General features: G+C 43.0%; 1 protein-coding gene and 1 long non-coding RNA gene across 2 annotated transcripts in view; both read left to right on the top strand.

The window, feature by feature from the left end:
* Positions 1 to 18725, top strand: part of LOC139749859 (uncharacterized) — a 359223-nt gene that overhangs the window by 338670 nt on the left and 1828 nt on the right. The gene's annotated exons all lie outside the window — the stretch shown is intronic.
* LOC139749678 (putative nuclease HARBI1) lies at positions 3797 to 5351 on the top strand. Its single transcript, XM_071663844.1, has 2 exons — positions 3797 to 4676; positions 5088 to 5351. The coding sequence occupies exon 1, from the start codon at positions 4108 to 4110 to the stop codon at positions 4642 to 4644; it is 537 nt and encodes a 178-aa protein (XP_071519945.1). The 5' UTR covers positions 3797 to 4107; the 3' UTR covers positions 4645 to 4676; positions 5088 to 5351.

Genomic DNA, 18725 nt, shown 5'->3' with positions numbered 1-18725 from the left:
CGCCAGTATCATCCATACCACTCGCCACTGCTCTCCATCACCTCATCACTCACCATATTTCACTACTCACTCATAATCACGTAGTATCACTGGTTTTAGCAGGGAGCCACCGGGTGACGTCGCTGGTGCTAACACTGCACCATCGCGTGACGTTACCGTTCCACCAGTGAACCAGCGAGAGCCGTTCTGCGAGTACGTCGGCTCCAGTAATGAGACATGAATGTTTACACATCATGATTCCCCCCATCAAATATTGATGAGATCGCCTGAGAGCTTCGCTTCCGTTATCCATAAGCAAATAGCCGAGGTACAGAGACTGTCTGAGGTGGAGTGGGTGTCGTACATCAAAAGTCCCGAGTTCAGAGAGACTGTAGCTGGCCTGTACTCCTGTCCGAGATGAGTGTTGACATGTGTTATCCCTTGCTAAAGGAGGACAATTTACTGAAGTTACTCCCGCCGACGAGACGTCTCCTGGGAATTTGATTCTTAGTATTTCGTGAATCATTTATTTTTGATGGATCAAAATATTATTTTCTATTTGGGTCTTTCCAAAACTTTTCTTACGTACCCTTTTGAAGTAATTCCCTGGACATTTGGTACACTTCCTTGCGCTGGCTAGACTTGCAAGACGATGATGATTCTTACCCTAAAAATATATTCCATTAAGAAGACAGACATAATGGAGTGAACCTCCACGTCCATTTTCACCCGAAAAATTTTACCTATCTTTTTTTCTTCACTTCTTGAAAACTTGTCAATGAAGGAAACGTAAGATTAAAGATTGCAAATTATCTTCTCATATCTTTTATCTTGGAGACATTCTAGGGTGAATTTTACCCTCAGGCATCCGTGAGTGCCTGATGTGGTACAGACACCCGCTTTCCTCTTTTAGTGTTTAGTAAACTGGAGGCGTTGCTCACTGGGGAGTGCTGTATACGAAGACGATGCTTCCTTCGCTGGCTGTTGTAGTGCAGACGTGAACCATCCAACGATCCATCTGCCTTTAAACTCGTATAGCTAACTAACATTAAAACTGACAAACAGGATGTCGTACAGAAATTTGAAATGAATCTCTCTCTCTCTCTCTCTCTCTCTCTCTCTCTCTCTCTCTCTCTCTCTCTCTCTCTCTCTCTCTCTCTCTCTCCAAGGGTTATACCGTCTTTTTCAAGGGTTATACCGTCGTGCTCAAGGTTAATGCTGTCGTGTTCAAGGGTTACAGTGTCGTGTTCAAGGATTATACCGTCGTGCTCAAGGTTAGTAATGTCGTGCTCAAGGGTCATACCCTCGTGCTCAAGAGTTACACCGTCGTGCTCAAGGGTTACACCGTCGTGCTCAAGGGTCATACCCTCGTGCTCAAGAGTTACACCGTCGTGCTCAAGGGTTATACCGTCGTGCTCAAGGGTTATACCGTCGTGCTCAAGGGTTATACCGTCGTGCTCAAGGGTTATACCGTCGTGCTCAAGAGTTACACCGTCGTGTTCAAGGAGTTAAGATATCTTTGCTATCTGCAACGGCTGAACTTTCCCATCATTATCAGAAGAGCCGAGTCACGTTCAGGGGCAAAATATCTTGTGTCGGTCTGTGGAAAGCTTTAACGTGGGACCATATTGGGAGATTACATACCACTGTTGCAGAAGCTTATGTAGTGAGAGAGAGAGAGAGAGAGAGAGAGAGAGAGAGAGAGAGAGAGAGAGAGAGAGAGAGAGAGAGAGAGAGACTTATATCTGCCGACAGTACTTAATGGTCTACTATGGTGTACTTTACAGTCTCCTACCCGCTTGCAGCGAATTGCCTCAGAGGTGCCCATGTTAAGAGACATGGCCCTTATCATTGGGCCATAGCCGGGGACATGTGGCCCACACTGACCCGCTTGATATGCCTACCCATTGGCTGTTTAATGAACGACTTAATTCCGATCCGTCGCTTATTGGTGGTCGATACTGGTCCCAGTCCTGCTACTTTCAAAACTACATTCTTGCACTATGTGCTTCCCTGACATGCGTTGCATACTCAGTGAGTAATCCATTTTAAATTGTGAAGATTCTCAGCAGGAGTATGTGATATATTAACTGTAGAAATGTCCTGTTTTTCCTTCGGTTCTCACGAACTTCAAAAGTCCCATTCGTCACGAAACTTCCATAAAGGATCCATACAGTCGTCACATCCATAACTTGAAACTTGCCTGACCTTCATCTGGTATCCAGAGCATGATGTACAGAGCTTAGGAGGCGGTGGATAATGGCCGAGACGGGGGAAAGATATTATCCTATTAGCGAGGTTTATGGTTATATCCTGACGTGAACGAATGGTTTAGTGGGGGGCACTACGGCGGCAGCCGCGGCACACGTGACTATGAGGCCACGGGAAAGTAAGTGTTTGCCACCCACCTCAGAGCCCACAGTGAGGGACGTCAGTGTACGAGGTCCTCACACCAGGAGTTGTACATCCTGAGAGAACGTTACTGTTCGATGCCAGGGCCATCCTTCGCTGGCCCTCCAGTACCGTACAGTAGTATTGCAAGTACCACTATTAACCACCACCACAACGAGACAACGGCTGACGGTCTTGTGTTGTGGTGCTTCCTGACTCTACCACATGAACTGGGTCAAGCCGACGGCCCTGTATTATGGGCGCTGCCTTAACTCTCTGCCACATGAGGTGAGCCGGTGCTAACGGTGGATCAAGGGTGCTGCCACAGCTGACGCTCCAGTATCACGTCAGCCTAAACCTACGTCACGTCACCCGGGCCACGACGCACCCCTAACGCTGTCCACCGACACTGAGGTGATGCCTCTGTAGTCTGTCGCACTTTAACAGCGGCCAACCATTATCGAGTTACTGCCGTTGGCCTGTGATCATACTGCAGTCTAACGATGCTCCATAACAACTAAGAAGAGATAGGTAAGGCCATGGTGTCGTGTTATAACAACTGGGCCACTGCCGACGGACCAGGATCATGACCCACCCTAACGCTGGGACACGTGAGAAGCCTAGTATCCCAGGGCATCCCGCCCGTATACCAGAACAATCGAGCCACAGCTGGCGGCCAAGGGCGACGACGTGCCTTAACTTTACGCCATAATGAACTTGGGGGGGAGATACAGCTGGCGGCCTAGTGTCACGGTGTACATCACCCTAATGCTGCCCCACAGCAACCTAACCCCACTCCTGACGGCCTAGGACTACGGTGCGACACGACTGCACCACATCCTACCGCTGACTCCGGCAGATCTGAACTCCGCTCTCAAGCATACTGAGGATTTACTGAAGCAAACGTGATCACGTTCGCCTCTCCTCCAGATGCAACAACCTCTTTTAAAAGTTACACATGGCATAATAGATGGAATGTCTGCGAGAAGATTATAGGAAAGTAAAAAGTATTTCCTGCGTGTCGTAGAGGGCGACTGAAAGGGGTGGGAGCGGGGGGGGCTGTTGTACTTTTCCAAAAGAAGGAACAGAGAAGGGGCCCAATATATATATATATATATATATATATATATATATATATATATATATATATATATATATACATATATATATATTGGTATGACATGGTAATGACAGCACGGGTTGGTGGAGCGCATCTGTGGCCGTGGGATGAAAAAACCAAGTCTGGTGCAGCTGCTTACCTCCTGCTGGGAAGGGAACAAGGTAATCTCGGTGCAGAATGAGAGAGAGAGAGAGAGATAACATATGATAACCCTGTGGACCCGACGTTAAAGAATATATCAACAAGTAATTCAACTGAAGATCTGGGGCCGTATGCAGAAAACTTCTTGGAATGCTTAAGTATGCATAACCCCAAAGAATTTTACTGAACTTTAAGAATCTGCCCTACGCTTAAATATTTGCTTAGCAGACGACAGATTTAAGACACCTCGGGAGGACTCTTAAGCAGTTAAGAATTTGCTTAGCAATGTAAACATGGCCGTACCACAAGAGAGGCTTGTTCAGCTGAGTTCAACTGAAAACTTCTAGGCTCCGTAGAGATGTTCAGGGTGTGTTTGATGATGCGAACTTATCAAAAGATATCGACTTGATCGTGCAGGAATACAGTTTGTCACAGAATTAGTGAGAAATAAGATAGAAATTCCTACAGCAAGGAACATGGCTATCACGCCAGAACTGAAAGTGATGATAACCTTACGTTATCTTGCTACTGGAAAAATGCTGTTGTGCAGTGGTGATGATTTTGGACCAACACAACCTACTGTAAGTAGGGTTATTGCACAGACTTTGCAAGCTCTAAGCTCCCCAGAAATTGTACGGCGTTTCATTAAGTTTCCCACAGATGTTAGGGAGATACAAACAAAACAAGAAGAATCTATGCAAATTGCAGCCTTTTCTGGTGTTGTGGGTGCTATAGATGGCACTCATGTAAGAATAATGGCACCTTCAGTGAATGAAGAACATTATGTAAATAGGAAAAATTACCATAGTATAAACACACAGATAGTCTTTGATGCCAAGTACAAAATAATCAACATCGATGCAAACTGGCTAGGATCAACACATGATTCGAGAACTCTTCAACAAAGTGGCCTGAGAAGATTATTTGAAAACCATCATGTACCACCAAGTTGTCATCTTATTGGTGATAGTGGTTACCCTTGTAAGCGTTGGCTTTTGACCCGTTACCTATGACCGGAAGATGGTGCTCAGACAGCTTATAACAGGTAACATCGAACGCTTTGCTGGATGTTTACGTGAGACAAAATATCAGTATTATTTACATTTACACCTAGGCTATAGAGGAAACAGGCTAGGTTTCATATCTCTTGCAACTTCCACAGTCCAAAATTGATCAAACCTAGTCCAGAATGCAAAAGATTTTTGGATTATGAGAAAAGCTTGATCGTTAGCGTAGGTGTAACATCCAAACTCAGATTTGTGTGTAATACGTTTCTTGTATTACATGGCACACAAGAAAACTAGGTGTATTGTGGAATGGGGGATTGGTCAGCTGAAACGAAGATGGCATGTTTTGCATGGAGAAGTCTGGGTCAAGCTAGAAATGGTCTGTCAAATAATCATGACCTGTGTTGTTCTCTATGATATATGTAAAGAGAGAAATTTACACCTTCCAGATGAAAATGACCTCGACATTCTACTTGGACATAATTTGGATGCAGCAGCAGCACCCTTCAATCACTTATACCCAGGAGATGGACCTCAAGAAGGTCTGCGTTACAGAGACTACTTTGCCCATTTACATTTCATGACAGAACAGTGATTCAGTACCATGCATACTTTTTCAGATTAAAAACTAAGTCAAGAATGTACATTGCTTGCGGAATTTCACTATGCTAACTATCATTATGCGGTGTATATTTCTTATTTTGATAAATTATAGAAACTCTTCAAATGTTTTAAAACCATATCTGACTCTGTCATAAAAATCTGTAGATTTTCTACCTGGAAAATCAAGCAGCTGAGTGTAAACATTTATTTCCAGCAAAGAAATACATTAACTTGTTCACACACTAGCATTTAGAGAGAAAAGACTAACAGCAAATTATAGGTGAATTCTTAAAAGCGTTAAAAAGTTTTGTTTCAAAGTAAAAATAGACTATTATTTGTCGGGAATTTTAGCTACAAGGGAGTAGACTGGGAAGCAGTGAACACAGGAACTAATGAGACTTCTTTGGGTAACAAACTGAAGGTTGGGTGTTGGATGATATGTTAAGTCTGCAAGAGATATAATTAGAGGTGGTTATAAACCATTAAGATTAGACTTAGTTTTCACCAAGCCTCTTGACGATATACTAAACATAAGAGTATTTGTCTTGGGAGTAAAGTCTGGAGTTAGAGAGGACAAGAGCAAGGGAAGGAGTAGCACTACTCCTGAAACAGGAGTTGTGGGAGTATGTGATAGAGTGTAAGAAAATAAATTCTAGATTGATATGGGTAAAACTGAAAGTTGATGGAGAGAGATGGGTGATTATTGGTGCATATGCACCTGGGCATGAAAGGAAAGATCATGAGAGGCAAGTGTTTTGGGAGCAGCTGAATGAGTGTGTTAGTGGTTTTGATGCACAAACCCGGGTGATGGGTGATTTGAATGCAAAGGTGAGTAATGTGGCAGTTGAGGGAATAATTGGTATACATGGGGTGTTCAGTGTTGTAAATGAAAATGGTGAAGAGCTTGTGGATTTGTATGCTGAGAAAGGACTTGTGATTGGGAATACCTGGTTTAAAAAGCGAGATATACATAAGTATACGTATGTAAGTAGGAGAGATGGACAGAGAGCGTTATTGGATTACGTGTTAATTGATAGGCGTGCTAAAGAGAGACTTTTGGATGTTAATGTGCTGAGAGGTGCAACTGGAGGGATGTCTGATCATTCTCTTGTGAAGGCGAAGATTTGTAGGGGTTTTCAGAAAAGAAGAAAGAATGTTGGGGTGAAGAGAGTGGTGAGTGTAAGTGAGCTTGGGAAGGAGACTTGTGTGAGGAAGTACCAGGAGAGACTGAGTACAGAATGGAAAAAGGTGAGAACAAAGGAGGTAAGGGGAGTGGGGGAGGAATGGGATGTATTTAGGGAAGCAGTGATGGCTTGCGCAAAAGATGCTTGTGGCATGAGAAGCGTGGGAGGTGGGTTGATTAGAAAGGGTAGCAAGTGGTGGGATGAAGAAGTAAGATTATTAGTGAAAGAGAAGAGAGAGGCATTTGGACGATTTTTGCAGGGAAATAATGCAAATGAGTGGGAGATGCATAAAAGAAAGAGGCAGGGGGTCAAGAGAAAGGTGCAAGAGGTCAAAAAGAGGGGAAATGAGAGTTGGGGTGAGAGAGTATCATTAAATTTCTGGGAGAATAAAAAGATGTTTTGGAAGGAGGTAAATAAAGTGCGTAAGACAAGGGAGCAAATGGGAACTTCAGTGAAGGGCGCTAATGGGGAGGTGATAACAAGTAGTGGTGATGTGAGAAGGAGATGGAGTGAGTATTTTGAAGGTTTGTTGAATGTGTTTGATGATAGAGTGGCAGATATAGGGTGTTTTGGTCGAGGTGGTGTGCAAAGTGAAAGGGTTAGGGAAAATGATTTTGTAAACAGAGAAGAGGTAGTAAAAGCTTTACGGAAGATGAAAGCCGGCAAGGCAGCAGGTTTGGATGGTATTGCAGTTGAATTTATTAAAAAAGGGGGTGACTGTATTGTTGACTGGTTGGTAAGGTTATTTAATGTATGTATGATTCATGGTGAGGTGCCTGAGGATTGGCAGAATGCTTGCATAGTGCCATTGTACAAAGGCAAAGGGGATAAGAGTGAGTGCTCAAATTACAGAGGTATAAGTTTGTTGAGTATTCCTGGTAAATTATATGGGAGGGTATTGATTGAGAGGGTGAAGGCATGTACAGAGCATCAGATTGGGGAAGAGCAGTGTGGTTTCAGAAGTGGTAGAAGATGTGTGGATCAGGTGTTTGCTTTGAAGAATGTATGTGAGAAATACTTAGAAAAGCAAATGGATTTGTATGTAGCATTTATGGATCTGGAGAAGGAATATGATAGAGTTGATAGAGATGCTCTGTGGAAGGTATTAAGAATATATGGTGTGGGAGGCAAGTTGTTAGAAGCAGTGAAAAGTTTTTATCGAGGATGTAAGGCATGTGTACGTGTAGGAAGAGAGGAAAGTGATTGGTTCTCAGTGAATGTAGGTTTGCGGCAGGGGTGTGTGATGTCTCCATGGTTGTTTAATTTGTTTATGGATGGGGTTGTTAGGGAGGTGAATGCAAGAGTTTTGGAAAGAGGGGCAAGTATGCAGTCTGTTGTGGATGAGAGAGCTTGGGAAGTGAGTCAGTTGTTGTTCGCTGATGATACAGTGCTGGTGGCTGATTCATGTGAGAAACTGCAGAAGCTGGTGACTGAGTTTGCTAAAGTGTGTGAAAGAAGAAAGTTAAGAGTGAATGTGAATAAGAGCAAGGTAATTAGGTACAGTAGGGTTGAGGGTCAAGTCAATTGGGAGGTAAGTTTAAATAGAGAAAAACTGGAGGAAGTAAAGTGTTTTAGATATCTGGGAGTGGATCTGGCAGCGGATGGAACCATGGAAGCGCAAGTGAATCATAGGGTGGGGGAGGGGGCGAGAATTTTGGGAGCCTTGAAGAATGTTTGGAAGTCGAGAACATTATCTCGGAAAGCAAAAATGGGTATGTTTGAAGGAATAGTGGTTCCAACAATGTTGTATGGTTGAGAGGCGTGGGCTATGGATAGAGTTGTGCGCAGGAGGGTGGATGTGCTGAAATGAGATGTTTGAGGACAATATGTGGTGTGAGGTGGTTTGATCGAGTAAGTAATGTAAGGGTAAGAGAGATGTGTGGAAATAAAGAAAGTATGGTTGAGAGAGCAGAAGAGGGTGTTTTGAAATAGTTTGGTCACATGGAGAGAATGAGTGAGGAAAGATTGACCAAGAGGATATATGTGTCAGAGGTGGAGGGAACGAGGAGAAGTGGGAGACCAAATTGGAGGTTGAAAGATGGGAGGTGGAAAAATTTTAGAGAGAATAAAAAGATGTTTTGGAAGGAGGTAAATAAAGTGCGTAAGACAAGGGAGCAAATGGGAACTTCAGTATAGGGGGCTATTCGGGAGGTGATAAGAAGTAGTGGTGATGTGAGAAGGAGATGGAGTGAGTATTTTGAAGGTTTGTTGAATGTGTTTGATGATATAGTGGCAGATAAAGGGTGTTTTGGTCGAGGTGGTGTGCAAAGTGAGAGGGTTAGGGAAAATTATTTTGTAAACACTGAAGAGGTAGTAAAAGCTTTGCGGAAGATGAAAGCCAGCAAGGCAGCAGGTTTGGATGTTATTGCAGTGGAATTTATTAAAAAAGGGGGTGACTGTATTGTTGACTGGTTGGTAAGGTTATTTAATGTATGTATGATTCATGGTGAGGTGCCTGAGGATTGGCGGAATGCTTGCATAGTGCCATTGTACAAAGGCAAAGGGGATAAGAGTGAGTGCTCAAATTACAGAGGTATAAGTTTGTTGAGTATTCCTGGTAAATTATATGAGAGGGTATTGATTGAGACGGTGAAGGCATGTACAGAGCATCAGATTGGGGAAGAGCAGTGTGGTTTCAGAAGTGGTAGAGGATGTGTGGATCAGGTGTTTCCTTTGAAGAATGTATGTGAGAAATACTTAGAAAAGCAAATGGATTTGTATGTAGCATTTATGGGTCTGGAGAAGGCATATGATAAAGTTGATAGAGATGCTCTGTGGAAGGTATTAAGAATATATGGTGTGGGAGGCAAGTTGTTAGAAGCAGTGAAAAGTTTTTATCGAGGATAGGGGAGAAAGAATACTTCCCACGTATTCCCTGCGTGTCGTAGAAGGCGACTAAAAGGGGAGGGAGCGGGTGGCTGGAAATCCTCCCCTCTCGTTTTTTTTTAATTTTCCAAAAGAAGGAACAGAGAAGGGGGCCAGGTGAGGATTTTCCCTCTAAGGCCCAGTCCTCTGTTCTTAACGCTACCTCGCAAATGCGGGAAATGGCGAATCGTATGAAAAAAAAAAAAATGTAAGGCATGTGTACGTGTAGGAAGAGAGGAAAGTGATTGGTTCTCAGTGAATGTAGGTTTGCGGCAGGGGTGTGTGATGTCTCCATGGTTGTTTAATTTGTTTATGGATGGGGTTGTTAGGGAGGTGACTGCAAGAGTTTTGGAAAGAGGGGCAAGTATGCAGTCTGTTGTGGATGAGAGAGCTTGGGAAGTGAGTCAGTTGTTGATCGCTGATGATACAGAACTGGTGGCTGATTCATGTGAGAAACTGCAGAAGCTAGTGACTGAGTTTGGTAAAGTGTGTGAAAGAAGAAAGTTAAGAGTAAATGTGAATAAGAGCAAGGTTATTAGGTACAGTAGGGTTGAGGGTCAAGTCAATTGGGAGGTAAGTTTGAATGGAGAAAAACTGGAGGAAGTAAAGTGTTTTAGATATCTGGGAGTGGATCTGGCAGCGGATGGAACCATGGAAGCACAAGTGAATCATAGGGTGGGGGAGGGGGCGAGAATTTTGGGAGCCTTGAAGAATGTTTGGAAGTCGAGAACATTATCTCGGAAAGCAAAAATGGGTATGTTTGAAGGAATAGTGGTTCCAACAATGTTGTATGGTTGCGAGGCGTGGGCTATGGATAGAGTTGTGCGCAGGAGGGTGGATGTGCGGGAAATGAGATGTTTGAGGACAATATGTGGTGTGAGGTGGTTTGATCGAGTAAGTAATGTAAGGGTAAGAGAGATGTGTGGGAAATAAAGAAAGTATGATTGAGAGAGCAGAAGAGGGTGTTTTGAAATAGTTTGGTCACATGGAGAGAATGAGTGAGGAAAGATTGACCAAGAGGATATATGTGTCAGAGGTGGAGGGAACGAGGAGAAGTGGGAGACCAAATTGGAGGTGGAAAGATGGGAGGTGGAAAAATTTTAGAGAGAATAAAAAGATGTTTTGGAAGGAGGTACATAAAGTGCATAAGACAAGGGAGCAAATGGGAACTTCAGTAAAGGGGTCTAATGGGGAGGTGATAATAAGTAGTGGTGATGTGAGAAGTAGATGGAGTGAGTATTTTGAAGGTTTGTTGAATGTTTTTGATGATAGAGTGGCAGATATAGGGTGTTTTGGTCGAGGTGGTGTGCAAAGTGAGAGGGTTAGGGAAAATGATTTGGTTAACAGAGAAGAGGTAGTAAAAGCTTTGCGGAAGATGAAAGCCGGCAAGGCAGCAGGTTTGGATGTTATTGCAGTGGAATTTATTAAAAAAGGGGGTGACTGTATTGTTGACTGGTTGGTAAGGTTATTTAATGTATGTATGATTCATGGTGAAGTGCCTGAGGATTGGCGGAATGCTTGCATAGTGCCATTGTACAAAGGCAAAGGGGATAAGAGTGAGTGCTCAAATTACAGAGGTATAAGTTTGTTGAGTATTCCTGGTAAAGTGTATGGGAGGGTATTGATTGAGAGGGTGAAGGCATATACAGAGCATCAGATTAGGGAAGAGCAGTGTGGTTTCAGAAGTGGTAGAGGATGTGTGGATCAGGTGTTTCCTTTGAAGAATTTATGTGAGAAATACTTAGAAAAGCAAATGGATTTGTATGTAGCATTTATGGATCTGGAGAAGGCATATGATAGAGTTGATAGAGATGCTCTTTGGAAGGTATTAAGAATATATGGTGTGGGAGGCAAGTTGTTAGAAGCAGTGAAAAGTTTTTATCGAGGATGTAAGGCATGTGTACGTGTAGGGGGAGAGGAAAGTGATTGGTTCTCAGTGAATGTAGGTTTGCGGCAGGGGTGTGTGATGTCTCCATGGTTGTTTAATTTGTTTATGGATGGGGTTGTTAGGGAGGTGAATGCAAGAGTTTTGGAAAGAGGGGCAAGTATGCAGTCTGTTGTGGATGAGAAAACTTGGGAAGTGAGTCAGTTGTTGTTCGCTGATGATACAGCGCTGGTGGCTGATTCATGTGAGAAACTGCAGAAGCTGGTGACTGAGTTTAGTAAAGTGTGTGAAAGAAGAAAGTTAAGAGTAAATGTGAATAAGAGAAAGGTTATTAGGTTCAGTAGGGTTGAGGGTCAAGTCAATTGGGAGGTAAGTTTGAATGGAGAAAAACTGGAGGAAGTAAAGTGTTTTAGATATCTGGGAGTGGATCTGGCAGCAGATGGAACCATGGAAGCGCAAGTGAATCATAGGGTGGGGAGGGGGCAAGAATTTTGGGAGCCTTGAAGAATGTTTGGAAGTTGAGAACATTATCTCGGAAAGCAAAAATGGGTATGTTTGAAGGAATAGTGGTTCCAACAATGTTGTATGGTTGCGAGGCGTGGGCTATGGATAGAGTTGTGCGCAGGAGGGTGGATGTGCTGGAAATGAGATGTTTGAGGACAATATGTGGTGTGAGGTGGTTTGATCGAGTAAGTAATGTAAGGGTAAGAGAGATGTGTGAAATAAAGAAAGTATGGTTGAGAGAGCAGAAGAGGGTGTTTTGAAATAGTTTGGTCGCATGGAGAGAATGAGTGAGGAAAGATTGACCAAGAGGATATATGTGTCAGAGGTGGAGGGAACGAGAAGAAGTGGGAGACCAAATTGGAGGTGGAAAAATTTTAGAGAGAATAAAAAGATGTTTTGGAAGGAGGTACATAAAGTGCATAAGACAAGGGAGCAAATGGGAACTTCAGTAAAGGGGTCTAATGGGGAGGTGATAATAAGTAGTGGTGATGTGAGAAGTAGATGGAGTGAGTATTTTGAAGGTTTGTTGAATGTGTTTGATGATAGAGTGGCAGATATAGGGTGTTTTGGTCGAGGTGGTGTGCAAAGTAAGAGGGGTAGGGAAAATGATTTGGTTAACAGAGAAGAGGTAGTAAAAGCTTTGCGGAAGATGAAAGCCGGCAAGGCAGCAGGTTTGGATGTTATTGCAGTGGAATTTATTAAAAAAGGGGGTGACTGTATTGTTGACTGGTTGGTAAGGTTATTTAATGTATGTATGATTCATGGTGAGGTGCCTGAGGATTGGCGGAATGCTTGCATAGTGCCATTGTACAAAGGCAAAGGGGATAAGAGTGAGTGCTCAAATTACAGAGGTATAAGTTTGTTGAGTATTCCTGGTAAAGTGTATGGGAGGGTATTGATTGAGAGGGTGAAGGCATATACAGAGCATCAGATTAGGGAAGAGCAGTGTGGTTTCAGAAGTGGTAGAGGATGTGTGGATCAGGTGTTTCCTTTGAAGAATTTATGTGAGAAATACTTAGAAAAGCAAATGGATTTGTATGTAGCATTTATGGATCTGGAGAAGGCATATGATAGAGTTGATAGAGATGCTCTTTGGAAGGTATTAAGAATATATGGTGTGGGAGGCAAGTTGTTAGGAGCAGTGAAAAGTTTTTATCGAGGATGTAAGGCATGTGTACGTGTAGGAGGAGAGGAAAGTGATTGGTTCTCAGTGAATGTAGGTTTGCGGCAGGGGTGTGTGATGTCTCCATGGTTGTTTAATTTGTTTATGGATGGGGTTGTTAGGGAGGTGAATGCAAGAGTTTTGGAAAGAGGGGCAAGTATGCAGTCTGTTGTGGATGAGAAAACTTGGGAAGTGAGTCAGTTGTTGTTCGCTGATGATACAGCACTGGTGGCTGATTCATGTGAGAAACTGCAGAAGCTGGTGACTGAGTTTAGTAAAGTGTGTGAAAGAAGAAAGTTAAGAGTAAATGTGAATAAGAGAAAGGTTATTAGGTTCAGTAGGGTTGAGGGTCAAGTCAATTGGGAGGTAAGTTTGAATGGAGAAAAACTGGAGGAAGTAAAGTGTTTTAGATATCTGGGAGTGGATCTGGCAGCGGATGGAACCATGGAAGCGCAAGTGAATCATAGGGTGGGGGAGGGGGCAAGAATTTTGGGAGCCTTGAAGAATGTTTGGAAGTTGAGAACATTATCTCGGAAAGCAAAAATGGGTATGTTTGAAGGAATAGTAGTTCCAACAATGTTGTATGGTTGCGAGGCGTGGGCTATGGATAGAGTTGTGCGCAGGAGGGTGGATGTGCTGGAAATGAGATGTTTGAGGACAGTATGTGGTGTGAGGTGGTTTGATCGAGTAAGTAATGTAAGGGTAAGAGAGATGTGTGGAAATGAAAAGAGTATGGTTGAGAGAGCAGAAGAGGGTGTTTTGAAATAGTTTGGTCACATGGAGAGAATGAGTGAGGAAAGATTGACCAAAAGGATATATGTGTCAGAGGTGGAGGGAATGAGGAGAAGTGGGAGACCAAATTGGAGGTGGAAAGATGGGAGGTGGAAAAATTTTAGAGAGAATAAAAAGATGTTTTGGAAGGAGGTAAATAAAGTGCGTAAGACAAGGGAGCAAATGGTAACTTCAGTACACGGGGCTAATGGGGAGGTGATAAGAAGTAGTGGTGATGTGAGAAGGAGATGGAGTGAGTATTTTGAAGGTTTGTTGAATGTTTGATGATAGAGTGGCAGATATAAGATGTTTTGGTCGAGGTGGTGTGCAAAGTGAGAGGGTTAGGGAAAATGATTTGGTAAACAGAGAAGAGGTAGGAAAAGCTTTGCGGAAGATGAAAGCTGGCAAGGCAGCAGGTTTGAATGTTACTGCAGTGGAATTTATTAAAAAAGGGGGGTGACTGTATTGTTGACTGGTTGGTAAGGTTATTTAATGTATGTATGGTTCATGGTGAGGTGCCTGAGGATTGGCGGAATGCTTGCATAGTGCCATTGTACAGAGGCAAAGGGGATAAGAGTGAGTGCTCAAATTACAGAGGTATAAGTTTGTTGAGTATTCCTGGTAAATTATATGAGAGGGTATTGATTGAGAGGGTGAAGGCATATACAGAGCATCAGATTGGGGAAGAGCAGTGTGGTTTCAGAAGTGGTAGAGGATGTGTGGATCAGGTGTTTCCTTTGAAGAATGTATGTGAGAAATACTTAGAAAAGCAAATGGATTTGTATGTAGCATTTATGGATCTGGAGAAGGCATATGATAGAGTTGATAGAGATGCTCTGTGGAAGGTATTAAGAATATATGGTGTGGGAGGCAAGTTGTTAGAAGCAGTGAAAAGTTTTTATCAAGGATGTAAGGCATGTGTACGTGTAGGAAGAGAGGAAAGTGATTGGTTCTCAGTGAATGTAGGTTTGCGGCAGGGGTGTGTGATGTCTCCATGGTTGTTTAATTTGTTTATGGATGGGGTTGTTAGGGAGGTGACTGCAAGAGTTTTGGAAAGAGGGGCAAGTATGCAGTCTGTTGTGGATGAGAGAGCTTGGGAAGTGAGTCAGTTGTTGATCACTGATGATACAGAACTGGTGGCTGATTCATGTGAGAAACTGCAGAAGCTAGTGACTGAGTTTGGTAAAGTGTGTGAAAGAAGAAAGTTAAGAGTAAATGTGAATAAGAGCAAGGTTATTAGGTACAGTAGGGTTGAGGGTCAAGTCAATTGGGAGGTAAGTTTGAATGGAGAAAAACTGGAGGAAGTAAAGTGTTTTAGATATCTGGGAGTGGATCTGGCAGCGGATGGAACCATGGAAGCGCAAGTGAATCATAGGGTGGGGGAGGGGGCGAGAATTTTGGGAGCCTTGAAGAATGTTTGGAAGTCGAGAACATTATCTCGGAAAGCAAAAATGGGTATGTTTGAAGGAATAGTGGTTCCAACAATGTTGTATGGTTGCGAGGCGTGGGCTATGGATAGAGTTGTGCGCAGGAGGGTGGATGTGCTGGAAATGAGATGTTTGAGGACAATATGTGGTGTGAGGTGGTTTGATCGAGTAAGTAATGTAAGGGTAAGAGAGATGTGTGAAATAAAGAAAGTATGGTTGAGAGAGCAGAAGAGGGTGTTTTGAAATAGTTTGGTCACATGGAGAGAATGAGTGAGGAAAGATTGACCAAGAGGATATATGTGTCAGAGGTGGAGGGAACGAGAAGTGGGAGACCAAATTGGAGGTGGAAAGATGGGAGGTGGAAAAATTTTAGAGAATAAAAAGATGTTTTGGAAGGAGGTACATAAAGTGCATAAGACAAGGGAGCAAATGGGAACTTCAGTAAAGGGGTCTAATGGGGAGGTGATAATAAGTAGTGGTGATGTGAGAAGTAGATGGAGTGAGTATTTTGAAGGTTTGTTGAATGTGTTTGATGATAGAGTGGCAGATATAGGGTGTTTTGGTCGAGGTGGTGTGCAAAGTAAGAGGGGTAGGGAAAATGATTTGGTTAACAGAGAAGAGGTAGTAAAAGCTTTGCGGAAGATGAAAGCCGGCAAGGCAGCAGGTTTGGATGTTATTGCAGTGGAATTTATTAAAAAAGGGGGTGACTGTATTGTTGACTGGTTGGTAAGGTTATTTGATGTATGTATGATTCATGGTGAGGTGCCTGAGGATTGGTGGAATGCTTGCATAGTGCCATTGTACAAAGGCAAAGGGGATAAGAGTGAGTGCTCAAATTACAGAGGTATAAGTTTGTTGAGTATTCCTGGTAAAGTGTATGGGAGGGTATTGATTGAGAGGGTGAAGGCATATACAGAGCATCAGATTAGGGAAGAGCAGTGTGGTTTCAGAAGTGGTAGAGGATGTGTGGATCAGGTGTTTCCTTTGAAGAATGTATGTGAGAAATACTTAGAAAAGCAAATGGATTTGTATGTAGCATTTATGGATCTGGAGAAGGCATATGATAGAGTTGATAGAGATGCTCTTTGGAAGGTATTAAGAATATATGGTGTGGGAGGCAAGTTGTTAGAAGCAGTGAAAAGTTTTTATCGAGGATGTAAGGCATGTGTACGTGTAGGAGGAGAGGAAAGTGATTGGTTCTCAGTGAATGTAGGTTTGCGGCAGGGGTGTGTGATGTCTCCATGGTTGTTTAATTTGTTTATGGATGGGGTTGTTAGGGAGGTGAATGCAAGAGTTTTGGAAAGAGGGGCAAGTATGCAGTCTGTTGTGGATGAGAAAACTTGGGAAGTGAGTCAGTTGTTGTTCGCTGATGATACAGCACTGGTGGCTGATTCATGTGAGAAACTGCAGAAGCTGGTGACTGAGTTTAGTAAAGTGTGTGAAAGAAGAAAGTTAAGAGTAAATGTGAATAAGAGAAAGGTTATTAGGTTCAGTAGGGTTGAGGGTCAAGTCAATTGGGAGGTACGTTTGAATGGAGAAAAACTGGAGGAAGTAAAGTGTTTTAGATATCTGGGAGTGGATCTGGCAGCGGATGGAACCATGGAAGCGCAAGTGAATCATAGGGTTGGGGAGGGGGCAAGAATTTTGGGAGCCTTGAAGAATGTTTGGAAGTTGAGAACATTATCTCGGAAAGCAAAAATGGGTGTGTTTGAAGGAATAGTAGTTCCAACAATGTTGTATGGTTGCGAGGCGTGGGCTATGGATAGAATTGTGCGCAGGAGGGTGGATGTGCTGGAAATGAGATGTTTGAGGACAGTATGTGGTGTGAGGTGGTTTGATCGAGTAAGTAATGTAAGGGTAAGAGAGATGTGTGGAAATGAAAAGAGTATGGTTGAGAGAGCAGAAGAGGGTGTTTTGAAATAGTTTGGTCACATGGAGAGAATGAGTGAGGAAAGATTGACCAAAAGGATATATGTGTCAGAGGTGGAGGGAATGAGGAGAAGTGGGAGACCAAATTGGAGGTGGAAAGATGGGAGGTGGAAAAATTTTAGAGAGAATAAAAAGATGTTTTGGAAGGAGGTAAATAAAGTGCGTAAGACAAGGGAGCAAATGGTAACTTCAGTACACGGGGCTAATGGGGAGGTGATAAGAAGTAGTGGTGATGTGAGAAGGAGATGGAGTGAGTATTTTGAAGGTTTGTTGAATGTTTGATGATAGAGTGGCAGATATAAGATGTTTTGGTCGAGGTGGTGTGCAAAGTGAGAGGGTTAGGGAAAATGATTTGGTAAACAGAGAAGAGGTAGGAAAAGCTTTGCGGAAGATGAAAGCCGGCAAGGCAGCAGGTTTGAATGTTACTGCAGTGGAATTTATTAAAAAAGGGGGGTGACTGTATTGTTGACTGGTTGGTAAGGTTATTTAATGTATGTATGGTTCATGGTGAGGTGCCTGAGGATTGGCGGAATGCTTGCATAGTGCCATTGTACAGAGGCAAAGGGGATAAGAGTGAGTGCTCAAATTACAGAGGTATAAGTTTGTTGAGTATTCCTGGTAAATTATATGAGAGGGTATTGATTGAGAGGGTGAAGGCATATACAGAGCATCAGATTGGGGAAGAGCAGTGTGGTTTCAGAAGTGGTAGAGGATGTGTGGATCAGGTGTTTCCTTTGAAGAATGTATGTGAGAAATACTTAGAAAAGCAAATGGATTTGTATGTAGCATTTATGGATCTGGAGAAGGCATATGATAGAGTTGATAGAGATGCTCTGTGGAAGGTATTAAGAATATATGGTGTGGGAGGCAAGTTGTTAGAAGCAGTGAAAAGTTTTTATCGAGGATGTAAGGCATGTGTACGTGTAGGAAGAGAGGAAAGTGATTGGTTCTCAGTGAATGTAGGTTTGCGGCAGGGGTGTGTGATATCTCCATGGTTGTTTAATTTGTTTATGGATGGGGTTGTTAGGGAGGTGACTGCAAGAGTTTTGGAAAGAGGGGCAAGTATGCAGTCTGTTGTGGATGAGAGAGCTTGGGAAGTGAGTCACTTGTTGTTCGCTGATGATACAGCGCTGGTGGCTGATTCATGTGAGAAACTGCAGAAGCTGGGGACTGAGTTTGGTAAAGTGTGTGAAAGAAGAAAGTTTAGAGTAAATGTGAATAAGAGCAAGGTTATTAGGTACAGTAGGGTTGAGGGTCAAGTCAATTGGGAGGTAAGTTTGAATGGAGAAAAACTGGGGGAAGTAAAGTGCTTTAGATATCTGGGAGTGGATCTGGCAGTGGATGGAACCATGGAAATGCAATTGATTCATAGGGTGGGGGAGGGGGCAAAAATTTTGGGAGCCTTGAAGAATGTTTGGAAGTCGAGAACATTATCTCGGAAAGCAAAAATGGGTATGTTTGAAGGAATAGTGGTTCCAACAATTTTGTATGGTTGCGAGGCGTGGGCTATGGATAGAGTTGTGCGCAGGAGGGTGGATGTGCTGGAAATGAGATGTTTGAGGACAATATGTGGTGTGAGGTGGTTTGATCGAGTAAGTAATGTAAGGGTAAGAGAGATGTGTGGAAATAAAAAGAGTATGGTTGAGAGAGCAGAAGAGGGTGTTTTGAAATGGTTTGGTCACATGGAGAGAATGAGACAGGAAAGATTGACCAAGAGGATATATGTGTCAGAGGTGGAGGGAACGAGGAGAAGTGGG

This window comes from Panulirus ornatus, chromosome 8 (genome assembly GCF_036320965.1).
Source record: "Panulirus ornatus isolate Po-2019 chromosome 8, ASM3632096v1, whole genome shotgun sequence".
Lineage (NCBI taxonomy): Eukaryota > Metazoa > Arthropoda > Malacostraca > Decapoda > Palinuridae > Panulirus > Panulirus ornatus.
This window is presented reverse-complemented; position numbering and strand designations above follow the sequence as displayed.